Genomic DNA, 26272 nt, shown 5'->3' with positions numbered 1-26272 from the left:
AGACACCCACCTTGGGCCACGTGGGGGACACGAGAAATCACAGCTGCCTGGGCCACATGCCCGCCCGGCTGGCAATGCGACGCCACTGTTTCTGCCAGAGCCCCTTCCCTGTGGTCTGAGGCCCAGTGGACAGCATGGGCTGAGGACCTGCTCCTCTCTCACAGCTGCTGGCTGATCGTGGGGACTGCGACCCAGAGGTGAGCACTGCCCTCCGGAGCCGGCAGCAGGCTGCTCCTGACGCTGACCTGTACCAGGAACCTCATCTCTTCTGAGAGGACCTGCCACTGCACACCAGCCCAGCTCCTTTGTAAATAATTTATTACAAGCATAACACGGAGCTCTTGTTGCACTAAAAAGTGGATTACAAATCTCCTCGATTGCTTTAGTGGGGAAAAGGAATCAATTGTTTATAAACTGTCTGGCCCCAAGTCACTCAGTGTTTGTAGGAAAATAAACCACTGGTCCCAGAGCAGAGGGAGGCTACTTGAGCTCTACACCGAGGGCGGGCAGCACCCCCCAACCCTCCCATGCAGGTGCGCACGAAGGGTGAGGCTGACACGGCCGTTGCAGAGTCCAGGCTGCTAGAGGTGCTCATCCCCACTGCCGTCCTCAGGTGGGTTCTGGCTTCACCGCCTGGTCCTCTGTGGTCACAGAGGGGCTCGGTGGCCCGGGTGGTGGCTCTGCCTCCAGGGGCAGGGCCTTGTCCTGGGTCTGTGTCAGCGGGTGCACCATGGACATGTGTACGTTGAGGTTGTGGGCCTTCTCGAACCGCCGGCCACACTGGTCACAGGCAAAGTCCAGCTCAGTCTCAGCCTTGTGTTTGGTCATGTGGTACTTGAGGGACGCCCGCTGCCTGCACTGGAACCCACAGACCTCACACCTGGGGGACAGAGGCAGGTAAGAAGCTGCGTGGGCCCGCCACAGCCCTGGGGAGGGCCCGGCTCACACTTACTGCAAAGGCTTGGCTCCTGAATGTCGCATCTGGTGGACGAGAAGGTGCTTCCGCTGCTTGAAGGTCTGTCCGCACTCGTCACAGATGTAGTTCCGCACCTCTGTGAGAGGAGAGTCCAGTGAGTCCAGGCTCTGATGCTCCAACCTCCCGGGGGGACGCCGACGACAACGTCAAACATCACAGCCAGGAAGAAGTTTCCGCACACCATACAGTGGGCCCAAGCAAGGGGCCTCTGAGGGCCTCATTTATTAAGATCTCTAAACCGCTTGATATACTATCATATGGCTTCATCAGCCGTGTGCATGTGACGATGATTTTTAAAGAAACTTCAGAAATCTACTTCCTTAAACACAAATTTTTTTTTTAAATGAAGTCTTGCTCTGTTACCCAGGCTGCAGTGCAGTGGCACAGTCTCGGCTCACGGCAACCTCCGCCTCCCGAGTAGCTGGGACTACAGGCGCCCGCCACCATGCCCAGATGTTTTTTGTATTTTTAGTAGAGATGGCGTTTCACCATATTGGCCAGGCTGGTCTTGAACTCCTGACCTCGTGATCCGCCTGCCTCGGTCTCCCCAAGTGCTGGGATTACACGCATAAGCCACTGTGCCTGGCCTACAAATTCTTAAAGGACACCATATCACTAAGGCTGTATAGATCACTGACTGTCACAGCTATGGCTGTTCTCTAGAATTCATCTCCATATGAGAGGGGTCCATACCCAAGGGCTGGGGGTTATGCAAGGCTGTACTCACTCTGGAAACCTTTCTCGCACCGTTGAACAACGAGATACCACTTTGTAGTCAGACCCATTCTCCCTGTGCTGCCTCCACAGCTGTCCAGCCCCAAAACACTTCACAAGACAGACTTTTCCCTGCAGAGGGAAACTCTACCTTGACATTTTACTCTACCCTGTTTTTTTTTTTTTTTTGAGACGTGAGTCTTGGTCTGTTGCCCAGGCTGGACTGCAATAGCCCAATCTCAGCTCACTGGAACCTCCACCTCCCAGGTTTGAGCAACTGTTTTTTTTTTTTTTGAGACGGTCTTGTTCTGTTGCCCAGGTTGGAGTGTAATGGTACAATCATGGCTCACCACAGCCTGGAACTCCCAGGCTTAAGTGATCCTCCTGCCTCGACCGCTCAAGTAGCTGGGGCCACAGGTGTGCACCACCATTGGGGGCTGGTGCAGTGGTTCACAGCTCACTCCCAGCACTTTGGGAGGCCAAGGCAGGCGGATCATGACATCAGTTCAAGACCAGCCTGGCCAACATAGTGAAACCCCATCTATACTAAAAATACAAAAATTAGCTGGGCGAGGTGGCGGGCGCCTGTAATCCAAGCTACTGGGGAGGCAGAGGCAGGAGAACTGCATGAACCCAGGAGGCGGAGGTTGCAGTCAGCTGAGATTGTACCACTGCACTCCAACCTGGGCAACACACTGTCTCGGGGGGAAAAAAAAAAAATGGGGCTGGGAATGGTGGCTCATGCCTGTAATCCCAGCACTTTGGGAGGCTGAGACGGGCAAATCACCTGAGGTCAGGAAATCGAGACCGGCCTGGCCAACACAGCAAAACCCGCCTCTCTAGTAAAAATATAAAAATTACCTGGGCGTCACGGTGGCTCACGCCTGTAATCCCAACACTTTGGGAGGCCGAGGCAGGTGGATCATGAGGTCAGGAGATCGAGACCATCCTGACTAACATGGTGAAACCCCATCTCTAGTGAAAATACGAAAAATTAGCCGGGCATGGTGGCAGGCGCCTGCAGTCCCAGCTACTCAGGAGGCTGAGGCAGGAGAATGGCTTTAACTCGGGAAGCGGAGCTTGCAGTGAGCTGAGATTGTGCCGCTGCACTCCAACCTGGGCGACGGAGCGAGACTCCATTAAAAAAAAAAAAAAAAACCAGCGTGGCAGCGGATGCCTGTAGTCCCAGCTACTCGGGAGGCTGAGGCAGGAGAATCGCTTGAACCAGGGAGGCGGAGGTTACAGTGAGCCAAGATCGCGCCACTGCACTCCAGCCTGGGCAATAACAGTCAGACTCTGTCTCAATCACTAAATTAAAAAAAATATCTTTGGTAGAGACAGTCTTACTATGTTGCCCAGGCTGGTCTCAAACTCCTGGCCTCAAGCAATCCTACTGCCTCAGCCTCCAAAGTGCTGGGATTACAGGCGTGAGCCACTGCACCCGGCCTGATTTCAGGTTTTTAAGGAACTGCTGGTTGTGACCATCAGTGAGTGGACAGATGCAGAGTCTGAAGAACCAAACACAAGGAACTGCTGCCATCAGGAGAGATGTGGGAGAACCCAAAAAAACAACAAAATAACCCGCATGTCAGGAGATGATCCAGCAGTAAAAATCAATCCTAATGAAAAAAGACTTTCTGTAGTAAATTCAAATAAGATAAATAATTTTTTTAATTCTTGTTTTGTGAGATAAGTTCAAAACCAAGTGCAGTGGCCAGATTTAAGGATCAATATACAGTTGTCCTCAGCTGGTTCCCCCCGCACCCCAACCCTTACCAAAATCTGCTCATACTCAAGCCCCAAAGTTAGCCTCCCAAAGTGCTGGGATTGCAGCCACCGCGCCCGGACCCTGTACAGTTCAAAACCTGCATTTAGGATCAATAAAGGCAGGGACCCTTACCAAAATCGAGTGAATCCCTGAATACCAGGGAGCCCTCTGAATACCAGGGATTCGAGTCCCTGACCTCGTATACGTGGGTCCACATGGTTCAAACAAATTTTTTTTTTTTTTTTTGGAGACAGTGTCTCCCTGTTGCCCAGGCTGGAGTGCAGTGGTGTGATCTCAGCTCATTGCAACCTCCACCTCCTGGGTTCAAGCAGTTCTCCCACCTCAGCTTCCCAAGTAGCTGTGCCTACAGGCATGCGCCACCACGCCCAGCTAATTTTTGCATTTTTAGTAAAGATGGCGTTTTACCACGTTGGCCAGGCTGGTCTCGAACTGCTGACCTCAAGGTGATCCACCCACCTTGGCCTCCCAAAGTGCTGGGATTACAGTGAGAGCCACCATGCCCAGCCAAGTTTGTCATTTTGAAAACATATCCTTGTTAGATTATAAAAGTAACTTGTACATTATAGGAATTGTGAAAAATAAGACGGGCACAGAGACAGCACCCTCAGTCACAACTCCCCCATCCACCTCCGGTCTTAGTGAGACGAGCTACACACACGTGAAGCAGCAGAACCACACATGCCTCCCGCCTGTCCACACGGGCAGCGCCCCAGAGTTGGCGTGCCTTCATGCCTTCCACCTCCCGCCTTCCCTTTTAAGAGACACTCATTTGGGCCAGGTGTGGTGCTCACACCTGTAATCTCCGTACTTTGGGAGGCCGAGGTAGGTGGATCACTTGAGGTCAGGAGTTAAGAGATTGGCTTGGCCAACATGGTGAAACCCTGTCTCTGCCAAAAATTACAAAACTTAGCAGGCGTGGTTGCAGGTGCCTATAATCCCAGCTACTCGGGAGGCTGAGGCAGAAGAGTCACTTGAACCCGGGAGGCGGAAGTTGTGGTGAGCCAAGATGGTGCCACTGCACTCCAGCCTGGGCAACAGAGCAAGACTTCGTCTCAGAAAAAATTAAAAACTAAAGTGACCAATTTGCAAAGGGACACCAAGATTGCTTGGCTATCGGTTTTGACAAACTGCCTAGATCCTGGGGAAGTCAGGAATTCCTCCCATCACAGAGAAGGGCAGATTCACACTGATGCCCTACTCTAGCCTTCATCCACCTACATGACTGTGAGTACCCGAGGCCCGATCAGCCACCTGCACGCGATCCCCAACTCCTGGGGTGGGGATGGGTATCAGGAAGATGGGAAAGCAGGTCACGTGCCCCTGGCTGTCACCGCGCGGGTGACGCTGACGACGGCAGTACCTGTGTGGATGAGCTTCACGTGCCGCTGCAGGTAGCGGTCGATCATGAAAACCTTGTTGCAGCCAGGGTGGGGGCAGGGCCGCTCCCGGACCTCCTCGTGGTGCTCCTTGATGTGCTTCTGCAGGAGAGACTCAGTGAGAGACCCGCAGAGCCTCACCCGGGCCGAGCGGCACGGACCCTCAGCGGGTGGCAGCTGACGCCCCTGGAAGGAAGGCAGATCCAGCTCCTCCAGCTCCACCACTGGTTCCTCCGCAGCTTCACTCCAAGACACTTCTAGACCCCCAGGGGGTGTCTCAAGTGAAAGTCTGGCCCCACATCTACCCCAGGTCCCCGGTCACCTTGGGCGCAAGTCTACGTCAGGCTCTGCGGAAACACCCGGTGCCGGCCCCAGGCTCACAGGGACAGCTGCGGGGCCTGGCCTGGCACAGCCCGTGCTCACCTTCATGCCGTCAGCACCTCGGTACACGGCTGTGCAGCCCTGGTAAGGACACTTGTAGATGGTGGGAAGCTCCTCCCTGCAAGAAAGAGCACGCATGGAGCCCGGCCCCGACAGGCAGGGCGAGCCTCAAGCTCCAGGCCTCACCTCTCACAACGAAGCTTCTTCTTCCATCCGGGCTTGGGTCCCGGCTTCTTCCGAATTCTTGGTTCTTCAGACTTCTTGGCTTCCTTGCTTTCACTCTTCTTACCAGAGACCCTGAAAAAGAGAGGTTCCCAGATTCAGTGGTTTCTGATCTCCATCTGAAAAAGGTTTCTTGTCTTTAACAGGAGACATGTTTTTGAAGCTTCCCTGAGTTGCTTCTGTGCTGACTGACCCTCAAAATCTACCTGAAGCCACCACAGCCAGAGCAACTCTGGACAGGAGGCCTCCTCAGGCGAACACAGCAGAGGGCGAGGGCGCAGGGCACAGCAGGGGTGAGTTCTGAGAACTGAAGCTTCATCCTGTGCTACACATAAAACCCAACACTGGAGATATCAGGAAAGATGGCAGGACAAACAAAGGGGCTACCCCTTCATCAAAATGACCTTAAACGCTAGGAAAACGCTCAGAATCCACTCGCTGAAACCAGGACAGCTTGATTCCAAGCTCAAGCCCCAGCCCGGGCTTTGGAGGAACAGGTGCTGTTTCCCCCGGAAGCACAAGGTGAGCAGCTGCCACTCCCGCATTCCTCAGCCCTGCCCCCGCTGCAGGGAGCCCAGCCTGTGTTCCTGGAGCTGCTGACTGGGACCATGGTGGGCAGGAGACCTTGTCCTCCAGAACTTTGGGGTTGCGCATTTTAGTTGGTCTGGCAAGTCCCTGAGGGACCAGCAAATGCAGCAGCGTCCAGTGTATGTCTATTGGAGACTTAGAGGAGAGACACACTTGTGGTTCCTTTTTGGATCCAGATAAGGATCGGGAAGGAAATCCCTCAGGAGAAGAAGGGAGCTTCACCATGCTAAAGCTTCGACGTGAAACCCACAGCACATGCCACACTCGATCGTGAAAGACTGAAAGCTCTTCCTCCAGGATGAGGAAAAGACACGGGTTCTCTCACCACTGTTCTCAGCACAGCACTGGAGGCCCTGGCCAGAGTAACTGGGCAAGGAAAACAGAAAAATTCTCCCTATTCACAAATGACATGACCTTGTATGTAGAAAACCCTAAAGATGGCCGGGCGCGGTGGCTCAAGCCTGTAATCCCAGCACTTTGGGAGGCCGAGACGGGCGGATCACAAGGTCAGGAGATCGAGACCATCCTGGCTAACATGGTGAAACCCCGTCTCTACTAAAAAATACAAAAAACTAGCCGGGCGAAGTGGCGGGCGCCTGTGGTCCCAACTACTCGGGAGGCTGAGGCAGGAGAATGGCGTAAACCCGGGAGGCGGAGCTTGCAGTGAGCTGAGATCCAGCCACTGCACTCCAGCCTGGGCGGCAGAGCGAGACTCCGTCTCAAAAAAAAAAAAAAAAGAAAACCCTAAAGATCCACATACACAAAAACCCGAATAAATGATTTCAGCAAAGCTGCAGAGTGTAAAATCCATACACAAAACCCAATTATGTTTCTTTGTATTATCAATGAACAATCCAAAAAGGAAATTAAAAGAAAAATCCATATGCAAAAGCATGAAAAAAGTAATTTACGCTGCTGAGTCCAGTGGCTCACACTGGCAATCCCAGCACTCTGGGAGGCTGAGGTGAGAGGCTCGCTTGAGCGCACAAGGCTGCCATCAGCCATGATCGTACCAATGCACCCCAGCCTGGGCAAGAGCATGAGACCCTGTCGCTAACTGCCCTTCTCTTTAAAGAGTGCACTGAGGCTGGGCGCAGGGGCTCACGTATGTAATCCCAGCACTTTGGGAGGCTGAGGTGGGCGGATCACCTGAGGTCAGGAGCTTGAGACCAGCCTGGCCAACATGGGGAAACCCCGTCTCTTTTAGAAATATAAAACTTAGCTGGGTATGGTGATGCATGCCTGTAATCCCAGCTACTCAGGAGGCTGAGGCAGGAGAATCACTTGAACCCGGGAGGCGGAGCTTGCAGTGAGCTGAGATCGCGCCACTGCACTCCAGCCTGGGCGACAGAGCAAGACGCCATCTCAAAAAAAAAAAAAAATCATTGAAAAGAACTGTGTTGACTTTGCACAGGCTGCGCCTTCTCTCCCTGTCCCTGATAACTGGTTTTCATGATCTGGCCACCTGCCCTGCCTGCCTGGATTGGGTGGCCCCTTGTTTGTTGAGTGGCTGGCCATACGGTTCCCACACTGACCGCTCTCTTCCTCAGCACAGGAGGCTTCGGAGCACCCGCAGTCTCTGTGCCCTTGTGTCTGGGACGGGGATCCTTGCGGACGGGGTGGGCTGAGCTCAGGCCTCACTGCTGCTTGTCAGTTCTTTCCCCACGAGGGCGCAGGCCCTGGTCTTCACCTCTGACTGGAACCACTGACCCCTCATTAACACATCATTGCCCCCAGCTGAGGGTGCAGGCGAGCTTGCCTGCTAGAACGCGAAGGTCGAGTCAAGACGACTGCGAGGCAGCACATGTGCTGGGGGCGGTGCAGAGGCCCTTCTGGGTTCCCAGGGGGGTCTCACTGTAGCAGCTGAGGAACCAAGTGCCCCTGGCACTCGCCGCAGTCAGGAGGCCATGCTTGCTACCACCCAGTCCTGCCTCCTACACCGCGGGTCCCACTAAAGTCACCCCTTTAACTAGAGGCCTCTGAAAACATGTCTCCTGTGTCTCCGTCCCAAAGCACGTCTTTGTCTGCACTCCTGGGGTCCAGAGGAACTAGAGACACAGTCTGATGTGCTGTCCCTGTCACAGCAGCAGGAGCTCAGCAGAGAGGACCCTCCCCTCCTGAATCTGCCTCTCTGGAAAAGGCTCACCTGGCCCCTCCCATCCCAGCCCCCAGCCCTCCTCTCACCAGCATCCCCAGACCCTCTGGACAGCAAGGCACAGAAACATTCTCAGGTGTCCTGGGATTTGGACTCAACCTGGGGGGGTCACAGGGAGTGGGGGCTTCTCATCAGCAGCCTCGGGCGGCACCCCAGCCATGATTCCTGGGAACAAACCTGAGGGTAGGGACCCCCAGGCACCTTTTCTGGGCCTGACCAGTTTTCTGTTCATGCTGAGGCCCCTGCAGCCCCTCTCCGGCCTCCTCCTCTGCTCCTGTTTCTCTTTTCAGAACTTAACAGCATCAGAACTTCAATGAAAAAGGCAGTTGACCTCTCAGTCTGCACTGCAGGGTTCCAGCGGCTGACTGTGGTACTCAGAGCCGCCGGCCCTCTGGACCTTTGTTCTGGACTGAAATGCTCAAGGACAGGGACCGGGTCAGTCGCCAACTACCTGGCAGTGTTCTGGGTACTCCTGGGTACAGGGTTGCAAAGAAGACAGCACAAGTGAAAACTAGCCCTCACCACCAAGGCCTGTGTTCTAACCAGAGAGAAAACATAAATCCCTAAAAACAAAGTCAAAACAAGGCCACAGAAGTGACTCAACAAGGAAGTGGACCGTGGCTGCCTGGCCATGGACGTCAGTGATGGGGTCACAACTGTGAGGATGACAGAGCTGGGTCCTTGGGCCTCAGGATGCACACAAAGCAGAAGCGATGGGTTGGGGAATTCCAGGGGGGACACTGGGGTGTGAACCCAGAGCAGGACTGGCAGAAGGGTCCTAAGAGCCTCGTTCTCAAATGAGGCTGGGTTTTGTCTACAGACACCTGCCGTCCACTGCTGGGACTCTGAGGCAGCCCTACCCCGGCCTGCTGGTCATTTCACAGCGCTGAGACCACCAGGAGGGTACGCACAGCGGGGAGTGAGAGCCCCTGGGGCACAGGCGGGTGTCTAGGTCACCCAGCGGATGCCTCCAGCAGATCCCGGGCTGCCCACTTACTTCCTTTCTGGGTAAGGCTCAAAGGACTCATCCGAAGACTGGGCATTTTGCTTCTTGTCATTTTCGTCTTCACTCAAGACGTCTCTAGGAATGAAGACAGAATCTTCAGCAAAGCCCTGGGCCTGGGCAGTAACAGTTCCAACAACACCCCTGCCTAAAGATTACCACATGGACCCCCACGTCCCACGTTCGAGTTCTTCTGAAAATGTCTGAAATCTAGAATCCCCAAATTTCCAATCTCATTTCCGAACTCAAAGGACCGACCAGGCTCACAAGCCAGCAATCCCCACAAGCCATGTGCTCCGGGCACCAGGACACTGGACTTGGAAAGAGCACTTTCCACAGCAGCCCAGAAAGGGTGGAGGCTCTCAAAGGTGGCTTCCTGCTAAGCAGACTTTGAAAAATCAACTACCTCACCCCGTAACTGCGAACCCCTATGCAGCTGATGGGTTTGCCACGAGCCACTTCTAAGTTGACGCAAGTGGCTGGGTGTGGTGGCTCTGCCTGTAATCCCAGCACTTTGGGAGGCTGAGGCAGGTGGATCACCTGAGGTCAGGAGTTCAAGACCAGCCTGGCCAATACCGGGAAACCCTGTCTCTACTAAAAATACAAAAATTAGCTGGGCGTGGTGGGGGGCATCTGTAATCCCAGCTACTTAGGAGGCTGACGCGGGAGAATCGCTTGAAAGTGGAAGGTGCAGGTCGCAGTGAGCTGAGACGGCGCCACTGCACTCCAGCCTGGGCAACAGAGTGAGGCTCAGTCTAAAAACAAAGTTCACAAAAGGAAAAGAAAAAAAAAAAGACTGTGGCCTTTATGCTGAAACCTGAGCTGTGGTTTCGTCTCCTGGTGGTCTTGAGGACAGCCTTAGCCAGCCCAGGTGCCTCCTGGCACCTGCCCGATTTCATCACTGGACACCCCACTGGGATTGCCCCCCAAACTGGGCTGTCCTCATTTGGATGAGGTGCGTCTGTGTTGCAGCCAAGGTTGACAGGAGAGGGTGGAAATGGTGCAAACCCCAGCCTGGCACAACTGCCCTGAGTGGTGCTTGGCTGAGAGGCAGGGGTGGCCCAGGGAGTTTGCAGACACTGATGGGGTCCCTTCTGAGGCCTGTCCTCCTCCAACACCTCCTCACGGAGCCTCTGCTTCAAGTCAGAACAGTGTCATAGTCAAGGGCTAAAGTCAGGCTTCCTCTACTCCAGAAACAGCTGGAGCGAACACAAAACCATAGCCCTAAAAGAGAAAACAGCAGCAGAAACAAAGGACCCAGCCACAAGGTGGTTTCAACAAACTCACTTCTAGGCTGCTCCAGGTCAGAAACCCTATCGAGCTCCCTCTGGAGCTGCCTCAGGTCTCGGGGTGCCCTCTGGCCCCCAGGAAACCACCAATCAGAGACAAGAAGCCTCGGAAGCTCCCCAGCCCTCCTCTCCTCCCACCTCGAGAGGAGGCGCGTCCCAGCCAGGGACAGACAGCCGGCCCCTGTGACGGCTTAGTTTGGTACCAGGGCACGGGCAGCTGGCCCTACGATGGCTGTTTGGTTTTTGAAGGAGAAATGTTAGGCTATTTAAACCCACTCTTCTCTCACCCCTCAGAAAGGTCACTGAACTCGTCTTTTACCCGATCATCCGAGGTTGAAGATGGGACCTGCTTCTCACCCAACTGCCCTGAGAAACAAAGAACAAGGTCCTGTCACCAACATGGAGCACAGAAAGGTCTCACCTGCCAGGAGGTACGACTCCACTACTGATGACCAGAAGGGTCCCTGACCCGCAAGTTTCCCCCACCTCGGCCCCATCCCTGCCAAGAGTGCTACGCGGCCTCCGATCCTGTCCTGCCAGCCCGACGTCCAGAAACACACAGGCAGCAACAAGCATCAGAACCTCAGGAACAGCAGAACCAGAAAGCCCAGTCCTCCACAGACTCCGATCCAGTCATTCTAGGACAGCCTGGACTTGGTGGATGTTCTGAGACATTTAAACAATTACTGGGCCAGGCGCGGTGGCTCACGCCTGTAATCCCAGCACTTTGGGAGGCCGATGCGGGCGGATCACAAGGTCAGGAGAATCGAGACCAACCTGGCTAACACGGTGAAACCCTGTCTCCACTAAAAATACAAAAAATTGGGCCGGGCGTGGTAACTCATGCCTGTAATCCCAGCACTTTGGGAGGCTAGGGCGGGCAGATCACCTGAAGTCGAGAGTTGAAGACCAGCCTGACCACCATGGAGAAAACCCATCTCTTCTAAAACATACAAAATTAGCCAGGCATGGTGGTGGGTGCCTGTAATCCCAGCTACTCAGGAGGCTGAGGCAGGAGAACCGCTTGACCCTGGGAGGCGGAGGTTGCGGCTCACTGATATCGCGCCACTGCACTCCAGCCTGGGCAACAGAGTGAAACTTTGTCTCAAAAAAAAACAACTAAAAACAAAAATACAAAAAATTAACCGGTGTGGTGGCACGAGCCTGTAGTCTCAGCTACTCATTAGGCTGAGGTAGGAGAATCACTTGAACCCAGGAGGCAGAGGTTGCAGTGAGCTGAGATCGTGCCGCTGCACTTTAGTCTGGGGAACAGAGCAAGACTCCATAAATAAATACTATTACTGTTCTCTCAGCCAGGCCTGGTGGTTTATGCCTATAATCCCAGGCTTTTGGGAGGCCAAGGCAGGAGAATCACTTGAAGCCAGAAATTCAAGACCAGCCTGGACAAAACAGTGAGACTCCATCTCTACTTAAAGTAAGTTTCTTTTTTTTTTTTTTTTTTTTTGAGATGGAGTCTTGCTCTGTCGCCCAGGCTAGAGCGCAGTGGCAGGATCTCAGCTCACTGTAATCTCCACCACCCAGGGTCAAGCGATTCTCCTGCCTCAGCCTCCCGAGTAGCTGGGACTACAGGTGCCCATCAGCACGCCCAGCTAATTTTTTTTTTTTTGAGACGGAATCTCGCTCTGTCACCCAGGCTGGAGTGCAGTGGTGCGATCTTGGCTCACTGCAAGCTCCGCCTCCAGGGTTCATGCCATTCTCCTGCCTCAGCCTCCAGGGTAGCTGGGACTACAGGCGCCCGCCACCACGCCCGGCTAGTTTTTTGTTGTTTTTAGTAGAGACAGGATTTCCCCATGTTAGCCAGGCTGGTCTCAATCTCCTGACCTCACAATCCGCCCGCCTCAGCCTCCCAGAGTGCTGGAATTACAGGCGTGAGCCATTGCACCTGGCCTAAAATAAGCTTTAAACAGTATTGTTCTCGGCCGGGCGCAGTGACTCACACCTGTAATCCCAGCACTCTGGGAGGCCGAGGCAGGTGGATCACAAGGTCAGGAGTTCGAGACCAGCCTGGCCAACATGGTGAAACCCCGTCTCTATTAAAAATACAAAAATTAGCTGGGCGTGGTGACGCGTGCCTGTAATCCCAGATACTCGGCAGGCTGAGGCAGGAGAAATGCTTGAACCAAGACCCGGGAGGCAGAGGTAGCAGTGAACCAAGATCGCGCCACTGCACTCCAACCTGGGCTATAGAACGAGACTCTGTCACAAAAATACATACAAAGATAGGTAAAGAGGTAGTATTGTTGTCAACATACTGCATACAAGTTTAAAAACCAAGCAGCTCTAAGACGTGACACTCACAATCCTGTTCCTACCCAAGGCCCCCAAACCACACTGTCTCATCTGTGCACCCGTATCTTTCTGAACTATCTGGGTAGCTGAGTTTTTGTTTGAGACGGAGTCTTGCTCTGTCGCCCAGGCTGGAGTACAGCAGTGCGATGTCGGCTCACTGCAACCTCTGCCTCCCAGGCTCAAGTGATTCTCATGCCTCAGCCTCCAGAGTACCTGGGATTACAGGTGCCCACCACCATGCCTAGCTAGTTTTTGTATTTTTATTAGTGATGGGGTTTTGCTATGTTGGCCAGGCTAGTCTTGATCTCCGGACCTCAAGTGATCCGCCCACCTCAGCCTCCCAAAGTCTAGGATAACAGGTAGCTACGTTTTTTGGAAGCTCCCCTGAGGACTCAAGGTGGGAGCTGAGTGCCCAGGTGGGGACAGGTACACAGACCACACGCACGACAAGAGGCCGGAGGGAAACTGGCCCCAACCCTCCTAACACAACATCCAGAAGCAGCTGCACCAGCCCACAGTGCTAAGGGTTCTGGGGCCCAAACAAGGGCCTTGTGTTCCCCTCAGCCTGTCAGCAGAGAAAGCTGCGCCACACTGGCCCACGCCAGGGTGTCACCAGGCGGCTGACTGAGCGCCAGGAAATGACCTGCAGCTGGCCCAGGGCAGCAGCCACAGAGGCAATGGCCATTCTCTTCTCCCACGTCCACAGACAAGGCCCCATTCTTTTCTTCCTCAGTCCCCTCAGCCCCAAGCACAAGCTTAGAGGAAGACTAGATGGCTGATGAGCCACAGAAACTGCTGGAACAAAGCCCTGCTCACAGAGCAAGAGGCCGAGACAGGCCGGCCGCCCCTCCCTGCTCTCTGGCTGTGGTGAGCAGCCGCAGGCCGAAGCCCCAAGCTCTGTTCCTTCTCACACCGCGCTCCGGCCCCACCTAGAGCGGCGGAGACATCCTCACACCGCGCTCCGGCCCCACCTAGAGCGGCGGAGACATCCACTTTCTGTGGAAAACCCTGCCCGGCTGAGGAGCACAGATCCTGGTCTAGCACCAGCAAGAGGTGCCTCCTACCTGGGGCCCCGCAGAGGGGCAGGCTTGGCTGAGATGGGAAGCCCGACCTGGGCCCCACCGCGTCGCTGTCCGAAGGAGGCTGCGCCTCATCCGTGCTGGGCAGAATCTTGGTCTCAGCCCCAACTGGGGTCCCTGTCCCTTTACCCTGGGAGGTCTGAGGGGCGTCCCCAGGGTTCCACCCTCGGTGCTGGGGCAGCCGTGGCGCCGTCTCCTTGTCCCACGGCCACTTGACCGCCAGCGCACTGTCCAGCAAGAAGGCTTTGCAGCTGGAGCTGGTGTCCATGGTGTAGTCGTGGCCCTGGTCGCAGCCCCACACGGCCTGGATGACGCCACAGTACTCAGAGGACAGTGTCCTCTGAAGGTGGGGCAGGGCCCTGCAGCTGGCCGCGTGTCCGTGCACCCATCCCACCAAGCCGTGCAAGCACTGGGGGCTTGATGTGATCAGATCCACTGCAGAGAGTCAACAGAGATGTCAGCTCCATGGCTGGTGGGCACCCAGCCCACCCTCCACCGGGAGAGGACTCACCCAGACACGCTCCCTCCTCTGCCCCTGCTGGGAGCTGGGCACCGACCCTGCAAAGGATCAGTGTGGCCATGAGCAGGACAAGCAGGCGCAGGTTCACAGCGCGTGTGGTACGGGACCCTCTCAAGGTCTCAAACCTCAGCGGTCCCCATAGGTAACCTTCTCTTCCCTCACCCCAGCTCCCCCCAGTTCGTCTCTCCACACCAATCCCAGGCCTATTCACACCGAGCCTGGGCATGGCCCATTCCCGCCACCCAGAGGCTGCCGCCAAGGCATGCCCTGTCCCTCTCTCAGCACCCGTCACACTGCAGTGCTGACAGCCTGAACGTGCGCTCAACAGACTCGGGCGTACTTTGCACAAGGCTTCCGGCGACCCGTCGGGGAGACGTTGACCCTCTGCAGGAAGGACCTGAGGAGGCTGTGGCACTGGTAGAACTGGGCGTGGCAGCTCTTGCAGACAAACTGAGATAAGGCGGGGTCCTGGCGGACAGCCACCCCCAGCAGGCGCTGGAAGTCCCTGACGAGCACGCGCTCCTCTGCGGACGGCCTCTCCACGCTCGCTCCAGGCGCCCTCTCAGAGATGCCGCGCAGGCTTCTCGAGGAAAACTTCCCGTGGCAGAGGCGACAGTGACCCATGGCGAGAGCCCGGCCTGCTCCTGCACAGAGCGGCAGAAACTGTTAGCAGCCGGCAAAGGCGGAGGCTCCCGAGCACGGGGCGTCCCGGACTCCAGGTTCGAGGGCAGCGCCTGCATCGCCCTCCGCGCGGCCCCGGACACAGCAAGCGGCTCGGGCGCGCGGCTCTAGGCGGGACGAGCCGCCCTGTGGGGGATGCGGCCGCTGGTCCAAGAAATCTTTCAAATTTCAAAGGCCTCTGAAGCCTCCCAGCGAAACAGCTTCACGAGTGAAACCTGGAACTGCACCCTCCTCCCAGCGACCGCGAGACCCGGGGACGGCGCTGCGCCCTCCAGGAAACGCCGCGGTTTCCTGTCTGCCAAGTGCAGGTGCCGCCTCCTTTCCTGCTCCCGGAGAACACGAAGCCGGAGAGGGCGATTCCCACGCGCGGGCGCCCAAGGGCGACCTGCCCGCGGTGACAGCGCTCCTCACGCCGGGTCCCTTCTGACCGAGCCCGCGGCCGGGGAGGCCGGGCCGGCGACGCCAGCGCCACGGAGCACGGGGAAACCCGAGCCGGCCGCCCAGCGCCTATCCAGACGCAGCCCCGAGTCCGCTGCGCGCTCGGCCGGGTGGAGGGGAGGCCGCGCCGCTTCCGGGCGTCAGCGCAGCTCCGCCCACGCGCAGCCCCCGCCGCGACCCCGCCCGCCACGCCCGGGCCGTGGACCCACCTGCCTCGTCCACGCCGTCCTCGCCCGCGTCCCCGCAGTGCCCAACCGGGCCCCAGGCGCGCCGCGCCGTCGCCCCGTCCACCCTCGACCCGCCGCTGAGGGAAGGGCGGCCCCGAGCACGGCCGCCGCCGCCGCCGCCCGAGGCCCCGCGCTGCCGGGCCGCCTCAGGAGACAGGAAGCGGCCCAGCCGGTCCCGCTTCATGGCAGCGGAGGACGCCAGTAGAACCCCGCGGGCGCTGCCCGGCCCCGCTCGGCCCGTCTCGAGGTTCCTGGAGGACCCGGCGTTCGGCTCCGCTCGGCGCGCTGGAAGCGAGGCGGGGCGGGCGAGGGGCGGAGCGAGAAGCCAAGCGAGGCGGGCGGGGCGGGCCAGGGGCCAGGGGCGGGACCCCGCGGCCGAGGTTCCACGCGCGGTGCCAGCGCCCCCGCTCGTACCCGCTCCCCTCTCCGGCCCGAGAGCGGCCGTGCCCGCCGCTGCCGCCAATGGAGCGCTGGCCTGGGGCGGGGCGCTGGGCGGAGGGGCTCGCCGAGACCTCACGACGAGCCCTCCAGGGAGAGGCGACGCGGCCCTCCCCGCCTCTTACCGTGAGAGACGGAGGCGCGGGGCGGGCAGGCGCCGGCGGAGGCCACGCGGCGCGCAGGTGGCGGGCGGGCTGCAGAGGGGACGGGGGCCGGGGTCTCACGTAGACAGGGGCCTGGCTGCTGCGGTTAGACGCCCTTGGCAACTCCGTGAGGGGCCCTTCCCGCCAGCCCCATCTAGAGACGGCGAAGGGGCCCGGCCCCGTCGCGACAACCCGCCCTAGCTCTGCCACCCCCGCCACTAACACCCGTGGGGCCCGAAGTACGCGCGGAGGGGGCCCGTCGCCGGAAGTGCGGCCGCGTCCCTTCCGGCGGTCCGCTGCTCCGGCGGCTCCCGCACCCGCGCCGGCTGCGTTCCGGGCTCCCGGGCGCCCGCCCCGCCCCTCGGCTACCGCCGCCGCCTCCCCCGCCCGGCGCCATGGCCGCTGCGGCCGGGGACGGCACGGTGAAGCCGCTGCAGAGCGCCATGAAGTTGGCCAACGGGGCCATCGAGCTGGACACCGGCAACCGGCCCCGGGTGAGGCGGGGCGGGGGCGGGGCTTGGCCGCCGAGGGTGGCCCCTGGAGGGACCCCCGCCCCGGGAGGGCGAGGACTGGGCCGGCTCGGGCTGGGGACGCGGGGGCAGGCGCCAACGGGGACCCCCCGCGGTTCCCGGGCGAGGACGGGGGCGGGGCGCAGCCGGGCGTGCAGTGACCTTGGACAGCTCAGATCCTGCCGGTCTCGGCTTTGCAGTCCGCTCGCTGAGCCGGCGCATGAGAGCCTGGGCTCCAGCTGTTGAGGAGATGCAGCGGGAGAGTCCCCAGGCCACCTTCCAAAACCCGTGTGACGAGCAGGTCCATGCGTTCGTGCACTTTTCTGGGCAGAGATGGTAGATTTAATCCGGTTGCCACAGGGGACGGAATCCAGAGAAGGCCACATGCCCGCTCGTTTGTGAGACTTTGCAGTCGCCTTAGGAAGGAAAAGCAGGCCGGAGGGGTGTGGCCGGTTTCTGAGATGGGGCCGAATCTAAGGTTGGCGACCAGGTAGAGAAGCCGGCTCAGCCCCGCCCGGCTGCCCACGGAAGGAGCCTGCCTGTGCCTAGGAGAGGCCTCGTTCCTGAATCTGCCGCTTTCCCCAAGTTGGTTTTTAGGGCAGCAGGTGCCTCCACAAGTCAGAAATCCTGCCTGGATTGTATTTTGTCTTTTTCTCTGAGGCGTAGATTTAAAGATAGGTAACTTAACAGCTGGGGATGAAACAAACACACCATATTGCTGGGCGCGGTCGCTCACGCCTGTAATCCTAACACTTTAGGAGGCCTAGGCGGCAGATCACCTGAGGTCAGGTGTTCGAGACCAGCCTGGCCAACGCGGTGAAACCCCGTCTCTACTAAAAATACAAAAATTAGCCAGGCGTGGCAGTGCACACCTGTAATCCTAGCTACTTGGGACGCTGAGTAGGAGAATCACTTGAATCCGGGAGGCGGAGGTTGCAGTGACTCGAGATCCTGCCACTGTCCTCCAATCTGGGCGACAGAATGAGACTCTGTCTCAGCAAAACAAACCACCATACTGTGGTTCCGATGACCTGCACCTTGTCAGAGGGGTCACACGGCCTTGAAACATAACAGTCACATGTTCTAGGCTCCTGTGTACACTGGGAATACGTAACTCAGGGGTTCTGGGAAAGGGATTTCTCAGAACTTAAGCCAGGAAGTGATTTGAAAACTTCCAGTATCACTCCCTTTATCCTCTCAGGAAGTATTTTTTTAAGCCACTGAGTGAATCACCCTTGAGTTGCACAAGAAGGAAACGCCGCATAGAGTGAAAAATGACAGCAAACTGCTGAGGTCAGTTCCCCAGGCCCACTGAATGAGAACATCAGTTCCTGTGCTGGAGAGAAAGGCAGTGAGAGGAGAAAGTGAGGTCCAGCTCGTCCCTGGCTCGCTCTCTCTCTCAGGTTCTGATGTGTTTTCCAAGTCTGCAGAGCAGTGATGCTGCCTGTGCCCCAGGCAGAAAACCGTGTTCCGGCTGCAGCCAACCACTGCAGGCTCAGTGTCTCTGGTGTATCTCAGAGATAAGCAGGTGGTGGGTGTTCCTTGCTTATCCCACAAGGGGACCCGGAAGGAATGATGGAGTCACTTCCCTCCACAGGCCTGACCCCACTGTTCTCTTTCCTGGACACAGGAGGCATACACAGAATACCTGAGGACCATCCACTATATCTCCCAGGCGTTACTGGAAGAAGTGGAAACCACTAAAGGTACGGCTCAGCCGGCCGGGCGCGGTGGCTCATGCCTGTAATCCCACCACTGTGGGAAGCAGAGGCGGGCGGATCACCTGAGGTCAGGAGTTCGAGACCAGCCTGGCCAACGTGGCGAAGCCCCGTCTCTACTAAAAATACAAAAAGTAGCTGGCCGTGGTGGCGGGCACCTGTAATCACAGCTACTCGGGAGCCTGAGGCAGAAGAATCACTTGAACCCAGGAGGCGTAGGCTGCAGTGAGCCGAGATCACCCCATTGTACTCCAGCCTAGGCAACAAGAGCGAAACTCCTTTTCAAAAAAAAAAAAAAAAAAAGTCATGGCTAAGGCCTGCTGCTCCCTCCATGCTGGACAAATTGTGGGCAGCCTAGGCTGGGCGCGGTGGCTCACGCCTGTAATCCTACTACTTTGGGAGGCGAGGCAGGTGGATCACAAGGTCAACAGATCGAGACCATCCTGGCTAACACGGTCAAACCCTGTCTCTACTAAAAATACAAAAAAGCTGGGTGTGGTGGCAAGCACCTGTTGTCCCAGCTACTCGGGAGGCTGAGGCAGGAGAATGGCGTGAACCTGGGAGGCAGAGCTTGCAGTGAGCCAAGATCACACCACTGCACTCCAGCCTGGGTGACGGAGCCAAACTCCATCTCAAAAAAAAAAAAAAAAAAAAAAAATTGTGGGTAGCCGAGCCATTGATGAGTGCCAGGCTTCGGGGGGGCTCCTGTATCCTTCCAGCCTGACCATCTGTAGCAGGTGGACCGGCCCACACTCAGTGTGATATAGTGGCAGGAAGGGACGAGTGTTGTGGGTAAGAGGATGGAGATTGGGGTGTGGCAAGACACTGGCTCCAGTGAGTGGCACAGAGGTGGGGCAGCATTCCAACAGTGGGGTGTGCAAAGGCCCTGAAATAGGAGTGGGCGGGGTGGGGCTGTGTGCATGCCTTGGGTGGAACTGGGGCTGTTCTGGTGTGAAGGAAAACTTGAAGAGGCTTTGAGGGAGAGACCAGCCTGGAAGCGGAGCCTCAGGTGAGGACTGAGGATGGCAGTGGCCGGACCACCCAGGATGGGAGCAGTAAACGGTCTGGAGATGTGTCCTGAGGGTGGAACAGAATAGACTTGCAGGAGGCACATGGTGACAGGAGCAGACTGGCGAGGGGGGGAACAGAAAGTTCCATGATGGACACATTAAGTTTGAGGGGGCCACCAGCCACTGGACATAGGAGCACAGAGGTCAGGGGAAGCTAACAGTTGCCCCAGCTCCCTAGGGAACCAGTGAGCTCAGCTGAGCTCTGGCGCTCCAAGATTGAGGAGTTGGGTGGAGGAGTGGCAGAGGATCCCCTGGGGAGAGCAAAGTCCCAGAAGACAGAGGAACGCCTGTGGCCCACCGTATCTGGCAAGGTGGGGATGGGTAAGGGCAGTTTCCGAAATCGGGGCCAGATAAGAAAATGGGAGTCTGTGAGAAGTTTTCTGTGAAAGGCAGCAGGGAGGTGGGTCAGGCGCTGGGGCGGTGGGTCCAGGGGTGAGTCACAGAGGCAGCTCCCACGTGTGCAGAAGGGCTGTGTGAGCAGGCCCGTGGTCACATGCAGAGGTGCTCCATGCCAAGCCTACAGGAAGGAAGGACTTTAGGGACACAGCCAGTGGGAGACGGGTGAGGCAGTTCCCCTCAGCACGTCCTTGTCTCTGTAAAACAGCCACTTCCCATTTAGGGTCTAGGGTCTGACAGGCCTTGATGAGGGACACACAGACTTAGCAGGCTCAGGAGGCAAAACCAGGGCAGATGATTAGAGATGAGTGGGTGGGGGGGCTTGCCCGGGGTCCACGGTGGGGCAGGGGGCTTGCCTGGAGTCCATGAGGGATAGTCGGCTTGCCCGGGGTCAGTGGGGAGTGGAAGGGGCAGTGGGCTTGCCCAGGGTCCATGGGGGGCAGTGGGGGATGGGGGGGCAGTGGGCTTGCCCAGGGGCAGTGAGGGGTTGGGGGGCAGTGGGCTTGCCTGGCTTTTCCATTGCCTCATTTTATCTCAGCAATAGGTAACGGTGATAGAGCCAACTGTGACCAGCCTTCTTGTCCCTCCTCCAGAAGCTAGGGAGACTGTGCCCCCGGACACCTCCAAGATGCTGAAGCTAGCGCAGCAGTGTCTGGAGAGGGCCCAGTCAACGGCCACCAAGCTTGGTGGGTCTCCTGCAGTAGGCGGCTCTCCTGGGGCATCCCCCAAGCCTGCATCTCCTCTGTGGGAGGTGGGCCCACCGCTTGACCTCTGGCTACCAATGGCTTGCAGGGAAAACACGCCTGAAGCCAACCATGCCTGCCGCTGCTCCCATCCCCCAGCCTGCCGGCAGACACCGCCGCGTCTACTCCGACGAGGGAGGGAAGCTCTCTCCTTTTCTGCCACCCGAGATCTTCCAGAAGCTTCAGGGGGCAGAGTCACAAAGCTCTAAGAAGTAAGACGGGCAAGACAGGAGTTGGGCTGAGCCTGGGATTGGGTTTTTGAGGCTGAGGAAAATGAGGTGATCACAGTGAATTTTTTAAAAATGAGTCCCGGAGGCCGGGCGCGGTGGCTCAAGCCTGTAATCCCAGCACTTTGGGAGGCCGAGGCGGGCGGATCACGAGGTCAGGAGATCGAGACCATCCTGGCTAACACGGTGAAACCCCGTCTCTACTAAAAATACAAAAAATTAGCCGGGCGCGGTGGCGGGCACCTGTAGTCCCAGCTACTCAGGAGGCTGAGGCAGGAGAATGGCGTGAACCCGGGAGGCGGAGCTTGCAGTGAGCTGAGATCGCGCCACTGCACTCCAGCCTGGGCAACAGCGTGAGACTCCGTCTCAAAAAAAAAAAAAAAAAATTGAGTCCCGGAATGGGAATATCCTCTTGCCTGATACAGCCAAATGCAGGCTGGGCACGGTGGCTCACGCCTGTAATCCCAGCACTGTGGGAGGCCGAGGCGAGCAGATCACCTGAGGTCAGGAGTTCCTGACCAGCTTGGCCAACGTGGGGAAACCCTGTCTTTACTAAAAATACAAAAATTAGCTGGCTGTGGTGGCGTGCACCTGTAATCCCAGCTACTTGGGAGACTGAGTCAGGGGAATCACTTGAGTCTGGATGGTGGAGGTTGCAGTGAGCCGAGATCACGCCATTGCATTCCAGCCTGGGCAACAAGAGCAAAACGCCATCTCAAAAAAAAAAAAAATTAGGCATAGTGGTGTGCCCCTGTAGTCCCAGCTACTAGGGAGGCTGAGGTGGGAGGGTGGGAGGCTCACTTGAGCCTGACAGGTTGAGGGTGCAGCCGTAATGGTGCCAGTGCACTCCAGCCTGGGCAACAAAACGAGACTCTAATAAAAAAAAAAAATTAGCTGGGAACAAGAATAAATTACATATATATGTCTAAGTACATGCATACGTACAAAAGTGAGCAGACAAGTTTATAATAGCATAGCAGACATAGCTGAAGAGCAAATTCATGTATTGGAAAAAAGGTCAAAAGATATCCAGAATGAATCACAGAAACAAAAATTAAAGACAGAAAACAAGAGATGGAGCTGGGCGAGGTGGCTTACTCCTGTAATCCCAGCACTTTGGGAGGCCAAGGCGGGCGGATCACAAGGTCAGGAGTTCGAGACCAGCCTGGCCAATATGGTGAAACCCCGTCTCTACTAAAAATACAAAAATTGGCCGGGCGCGGTGGCTCAAGCCTGTAATCCCAGCACTTTGGGAGGCCGAGACGGGCGGATCACGAGGTCAGGAGATCGAGACCATCTTGGCTAACACGGTAAAACCTCGTCTCTACTAAAAAAAAATACAAAAAACTAGCCGGGCGAGGTGGCGGGCGCCTGTAGTCCCAGCTACTCGGGAGGCTGAGGCAGGAGAATGGCCTAAACCCGGGAGGCAGAGCTTGCAGTGAGCTGAGATCCGGCCACTGCACCCCAGCCTGGGCGACAGAGCGAGATTCTGTCTCAAAAAAAAAAAAAATTAGCCGGGCGTGGTGGCGGGTGCCTGTAGTCCCAGCTACTAGGGAGGCTGAGGCAGGAGAATCGCTTGAACCCAGGAGGCGGAGGTTGCCATGAACCTAGATCATACCAGTGCACTCCAGCCTGGGTGACAGAGTGAGACTATGTCACACACACACAAAAAGAGAGAGATGGAAAGCCTAACGTGTTCACTGGAGTTCCAGAAAGAAAATGGGAGAGAGGCATTATTAGACGTTAGAATGGCAGACAGTTGTCTAGAACATCATGATGAAAAATACAGACACAAATGCAAAAAGCCCAATGAATCCCAAGTGGGAGAGACAAGAAGGGCCCACTCTGTCCCTGCTGTGGTGGCGCCTGGCTTCCCAGTCACCTCGTTTCTGCAAGTGTGGCTTCAGGGCAGGGTGGCCAGGAGCCAGGCTCTGTCTTTCCTCCTCCTTGTCCCCACCACCACCCTCTACTGTCCCTGACAGTAGGAAGGTAAGAGGGACGGAAGCTTTCAAGGTGGAGTGGCTGTTAGGAACTGTCTAAAGGAGGCAGAACGCTTCTTCCTTTCACGGGTCACAGACTGTTCTAGCCGTTTGACCCATATAGTGCCTTTAAAGCAGGGGTGTCCAATCTGTTACCTTCCCTGGGCCGCGCTGGAAGAACTGTCTTAGGCCACACATAAAACACATTAACACTAACGATAGCCGATGAGTTTTAAAAAAAAATTGCAAGGCCGGGCTCAGTGGCTCATGCCTGTAATCCAGCACTTTGGAAAGCCAAGGCAGGCGGATTACCTGAGGTCACGAGTTCGAGATCAGCCTGGCCAACATGATGACGCCCCCATCTTTACTAGAAACTATAAAAATTAGCTGGGCATGGTGGCACACACCTGTAGTCCCAGCTACTTGGGAAGCTGAGGCAGGAGAATCACTTGAACCCAGGAGGCGGAGGTTTCAGTGAGCCGAGATTGTGCCACTGCACCCCAACCTGAGCAACAGAATGAAACTCTGTCTCAAAAAAACAAAAAAATTGCAAAAAAACAGGGTTTTTTTGTTTTTTTGTTTTTTTTTTGAGACACAGTCTCTGTCATCCAGGCTGGCATGCAGGCACGTGCTACCTCGCCCGGCCAATTTTTGGTATTTTTAATAGAGACTGGGTTTCACCATGTTAGCCAGGATGGTCTCAATCTCCTGACCTCGTGATCTGCCCGCCTTGTCCTCCCAAAGTGCTGGGATTACAGGCCTGAGCCACTGTGCCCGGCCCCCAGTGATGTTTTAAGGAAGTTTAGGAATTTGTGTTGGGCCACATTCAAAGTCATCCAGCTCTCGGGTTGTTGCACAAGCGTGCTTTAACAAGATTCATGCTGTTGCCAAACACGTATAACTGATCTCCATAGAAGTCCAGTGGTCCAGCTTCTCTTGAAAAGCCAAAAGTCCTGGCAATACCAAAACCTGTTTTTTTTTTTGTTGTTGTTGTTGTTGTTTTTAACGTTTTTTGTTTTGGTTTTGGTTTTTTGAGACAGAATCTCGCTCTATCACCCCGGCTCAAGTGCAGCGGCCAGATTTCGGTTCACTGCAACCTTGCCTCCCGGGATCAAGCAGTTCTGCCTCAGCCTCCCGAGTAGATGGGATTACAAGCGTGCACCATCAAGCCCACTAATTTTTGTATTTTTAGTGGAGATGGGCTTTCACCATGTTGGCCAGGCTGGTCTCGAACTCCTGACCTCAGGTGATCCGCCTGGCCTCAGCCTCCTAAAGTGCTGGGATTACAGGCAGGAGCCACTGCACCTGGCCAAAATCTGGGTTTTGGAAGAGGAAGCAAGAAGGGGCAGATGTTGCAGCCCAGGCCAGATAGCTCCCCTCCTCTTCCTCCTCACCTCCTGGCCTCAGAGCAATCCGGGAGGATGAGAGAGGCTCCTCTGGTGGCCAGACACCACTGGGCTTCCTGGGGTCTAGAGGTCTAGACAGCAGCTCTGTCACATTTCCAGAGAGCTGACGCCACTGGAGGAGGCCTCCCTGCAGAATCAGAAGCTGAAGGCTGCGTATGAGGCCCGAATGGCCCGGCTAGACCCCAGCCAGGCCACGCAGAAGACGTCCCTAGTGAGTGCGGGCTGCAGAGGGCCTGGGGGGCGTCGGCGCGGGCTGTGGGGGGCGTCGGTCTTACTCCCTTCTTCCCCGCCCAGACCCTCTCTCTACAGCGGCAGATGATGGAGAACCTAGTGATCGCCAAAGCCCGGGAGGAGACAGCACCCTTTCTGACCACCCGAGGGGAAACTCGGTGTGGCTTTGAGCCAAGGGCAGAGAAGGGGACAGCGAGGGGGGCGGAGGTTCCAGGGTCGGGGTACAGGGCTGAGGGGCTTCCCGCTTTGCAGAGGCATGGCCTCAGGGGAAGGTCCTCACCCCCATCCCCCAGGCTCTCTGGCTCGGCTCTCCTGGCTTGAGCGCAGGCTACCTTCTGCCCCAGAAGCCTCACCTGGGGACAGCCCCTCATTGGGGGGGGGGTCCCTGTGACGTCTCGGCCTCTCGGGGTGTGGGACGGGGTTGGGAACCGAGGGCCCGCTCAGATCCGACGCTCGGCCCCTTGACTCTGCACCCAGCTCCAGAGAAAGATGGAGGAGCGCCGGCTGCGGCTCCAGGAGGCCGCCAACAGGTGGGATTCCTACCCGCCCCTGGGGCGGCGGCGGGGAGGGCCTGGCCCGGGGACCCACCACGTGCCTTTCTCCCCAGGAGGTTTTGCAGCCAGGTCGCCTTGACCCCGGAGGAACGGGAGCAGCGGGCCCTTTACGCCGCCGTCCTGGAGTACGAGCAGGACCACGTGCGTCCCCCTCCGGCCCAGGCTTTGTAGGAGGATCCCGGCGAGGGGGCGGGGCCAGAGCCGCGTGGGAGGGCCCAGTGAGGGGGCGGGGCCAGAGTCGCGTGGGAGGGCCCAGTGAGGGGGCGGGGCCAGAGTCGCGTGGGAGGGCCCAGTGAGGGGGCGGGGGCCAGAGTCGCGTGGGAGGGCCCAGTGAGGGGGCGGGGGCCAGAGTCGCGTGGGAGGGCCCAGTGAGGGGGCGGGGCCAGAGTCGCGTGGGAGGGCCCAGTGAGGGGGCGGGGCCAGAGCAGAGTGGGAGGGCCCAGCGAGGGGCGGGGCCAGGGCTGCGTGGGGGCGGGGTTTAGCGAGGGGGCCAGACCAGGGGTCGCGTGGGAGGGTCCCAGCGTGGGAGGTCCCAGCAAGGGAGCAGGGCCAGGTTCACCTAAGGTCTCCCTCAGGTGTGGGTGTGGGTGGGGGGGGGGGCGGGGCGCGGGGCGCTGGCGCTGGGTTTCTTGCACCCAGGACGGGCTCCCACAGTCTCTAGGGGTCGGCATTGGTGGGAGGTGAGGCGCGTCGGGTCGTGGCGGACCCACTGTGCTTTCCTTCAAGGCCACTTGTCCCATAGGACTGGCCGAAGCACTGGAAGGCCAAGCTCAAGAGGAGCCCGGGGGACCTGTCACTCGTGACCAGCCTGGTCTCACACCTGCTCAGGTAGCTGGGCCTTCAGGCCCCGCAGAGCCCCTGCGCACCGGCCTTGGGCGCCTCTCCCTGGTGCCAGGTGCCGGAGAGGGGCTGGACTGACCCAGGGACCCTGTGCCCCGGCCACGTGGACACCGCAGCTCCCTTTGCGCCGAGGGCGGTTCTCGGCTTCTCTAACCTCCCCAGCGCGGGCGGGGGGCAGACTTTCCAACATTCACTGTCAGGAGGTAACGCGAGTCACTTCTCTGAAACCGGGCGTAGCGCAGCGCCTATGGATGCCACGGGGAGGCCGGG

At 57.5% G+C, this 26272-nt stretch overlaps 4 protein-coding genes across 11 annotated transcripts in view; 3 read left to right on the top strand and 1 right to left on the bottom strand.

The window, feature by feature from the left end:
• The window catches only part of FANCA (FA complementation group A), an 82476-nt gene extending 80082 nt beyond the window's left edge, over positions 1–2394 (top strand). For all 4 annotated transcript variants that reach the window (XM_050772870.1, XM_050772871.1, XM_050772868.1 and 1 more), the window contains one exon: positions 165–2394. In XM_050772870.1, the coding sequence (XP_050628827.1) occupies positions 165–272 (108 nt within the window). In that variant the 3' untranslated portion in view covers positions 273–2394. The remainder of the gene's footprint in view (positions 1–164) is intronic.
• Positions 307–16616, bottom strand: ZNF276 (zinc finger protein 276). Of its 3 annotated transcripts, none has more exons than XM_050772995.1 (11): positions 16312–16616; positions 14743–15046; positions 14394–14440; positions 13868–14317; positions 10781–10859; positions 9199–9282; positions 5423–5533; positions 5279–5354; positions 4840–4957; positions 953–1052; positions 307–880 (listed from the first exon to the last, which is right to left on the bottom strand). In XM_050772995.1, the coding sequence occupies exons 2-11, from the start codon at positions 15024–15026 to the stop codon at positions 610–612; spliced, it is 1620 nt and encodes a 539-aa protein (XP_050628952.1). In that variant the 5' UTR covers positions 15027–15046; positions 16312–16616; the 3' UTR covers positions 307–609. The 3 variants fall into 3 exon arrangements, with proteins under 3 accessions (XP_050628952.1, XP_050628953.1, XP_050628954.1); XM_050772996.1 differs by having other exon boundaries at positions 10813–10859; positions 13868–14298; positions 16312–16615; XM_050772997.1 differs by lacking the exon at positions 16312–16616 and adding an exon at positions 15731–15995.
• VPS9D1 (VPS9 domain containing 1) overlaps positions 16606–26272 on the top strand; it is a 13630-nt gene continuing 3963 nt past the window's right edge. Inside the window, exons 1-9 of one of the 3 annotated variants that reach the window (XM_050772914.1) lie at positions 16606–16823; positions 18469–18544; positions 20616–20708; positions 20815–20977; positions 24477–24588; positions 24672–24734; positions 25086–25138; positions 25216–25303; positions 25905–25990. In XM_050772914.1, the coding sequence (XP_050628871.1) occupies positions 16725–16823; positions 18469–18544; positions 20616–20708; positions 20815–20977; positions 24477–24588; positions 24672–24734; positions 25086–25138; positions 25216–25303; positions 25905–25990 (833 nt within the window). In that variant the 5' untranslated portion in view covers positions 16606–16724. Of the gene's footprint in view, positions 16824–16934; positions 18370–18468; positions 18545–20615; positions 20709–20814; positions 20978–24476; positions 24589–24671; positions 24735–25085; positions 25139–25215; positions 25304–25904; positions 25991–26272 lie in introns of those variants that run through there. The other 2 variants (XM_050772915.1, XM_050772916.1) reach the window with 2 other exon arrangements.
• The window catches only part of SPATA2L (spermatogenesis associated 2 like), a 19322-nt gene continuing 13388 nt past the window's right edge, over positions 20339–26272 (top strand). Inside the window, exon 1 of the mRNA XM_050773012.1 lies at positions 20339–20343. The gene's annotated coding sequence lies outside the window, so the exon portion shown is untranslated. The remainder of the gene's footprint in view (positions 20344–26272) is intronic.

This window comes from Macaca thibetana, chromosome 20, assembly GCF_024542745.1.
Source record: "Macaca thibetana thibetana isolate TM-01 chromosome 20, ASM2454274v1, whole genome shotgun sequence".
Taxonomy (NCBI): Eukaryota; Metazoa; Chordata; class Mammalia; order Primates; family Cercopithecidae; genus Macaca; species Macaca thibetana.
Note: the sequence above shows the minus strand (reverse complement) of the source record. Positions and strands in the feature narration are given on the sequence as shown.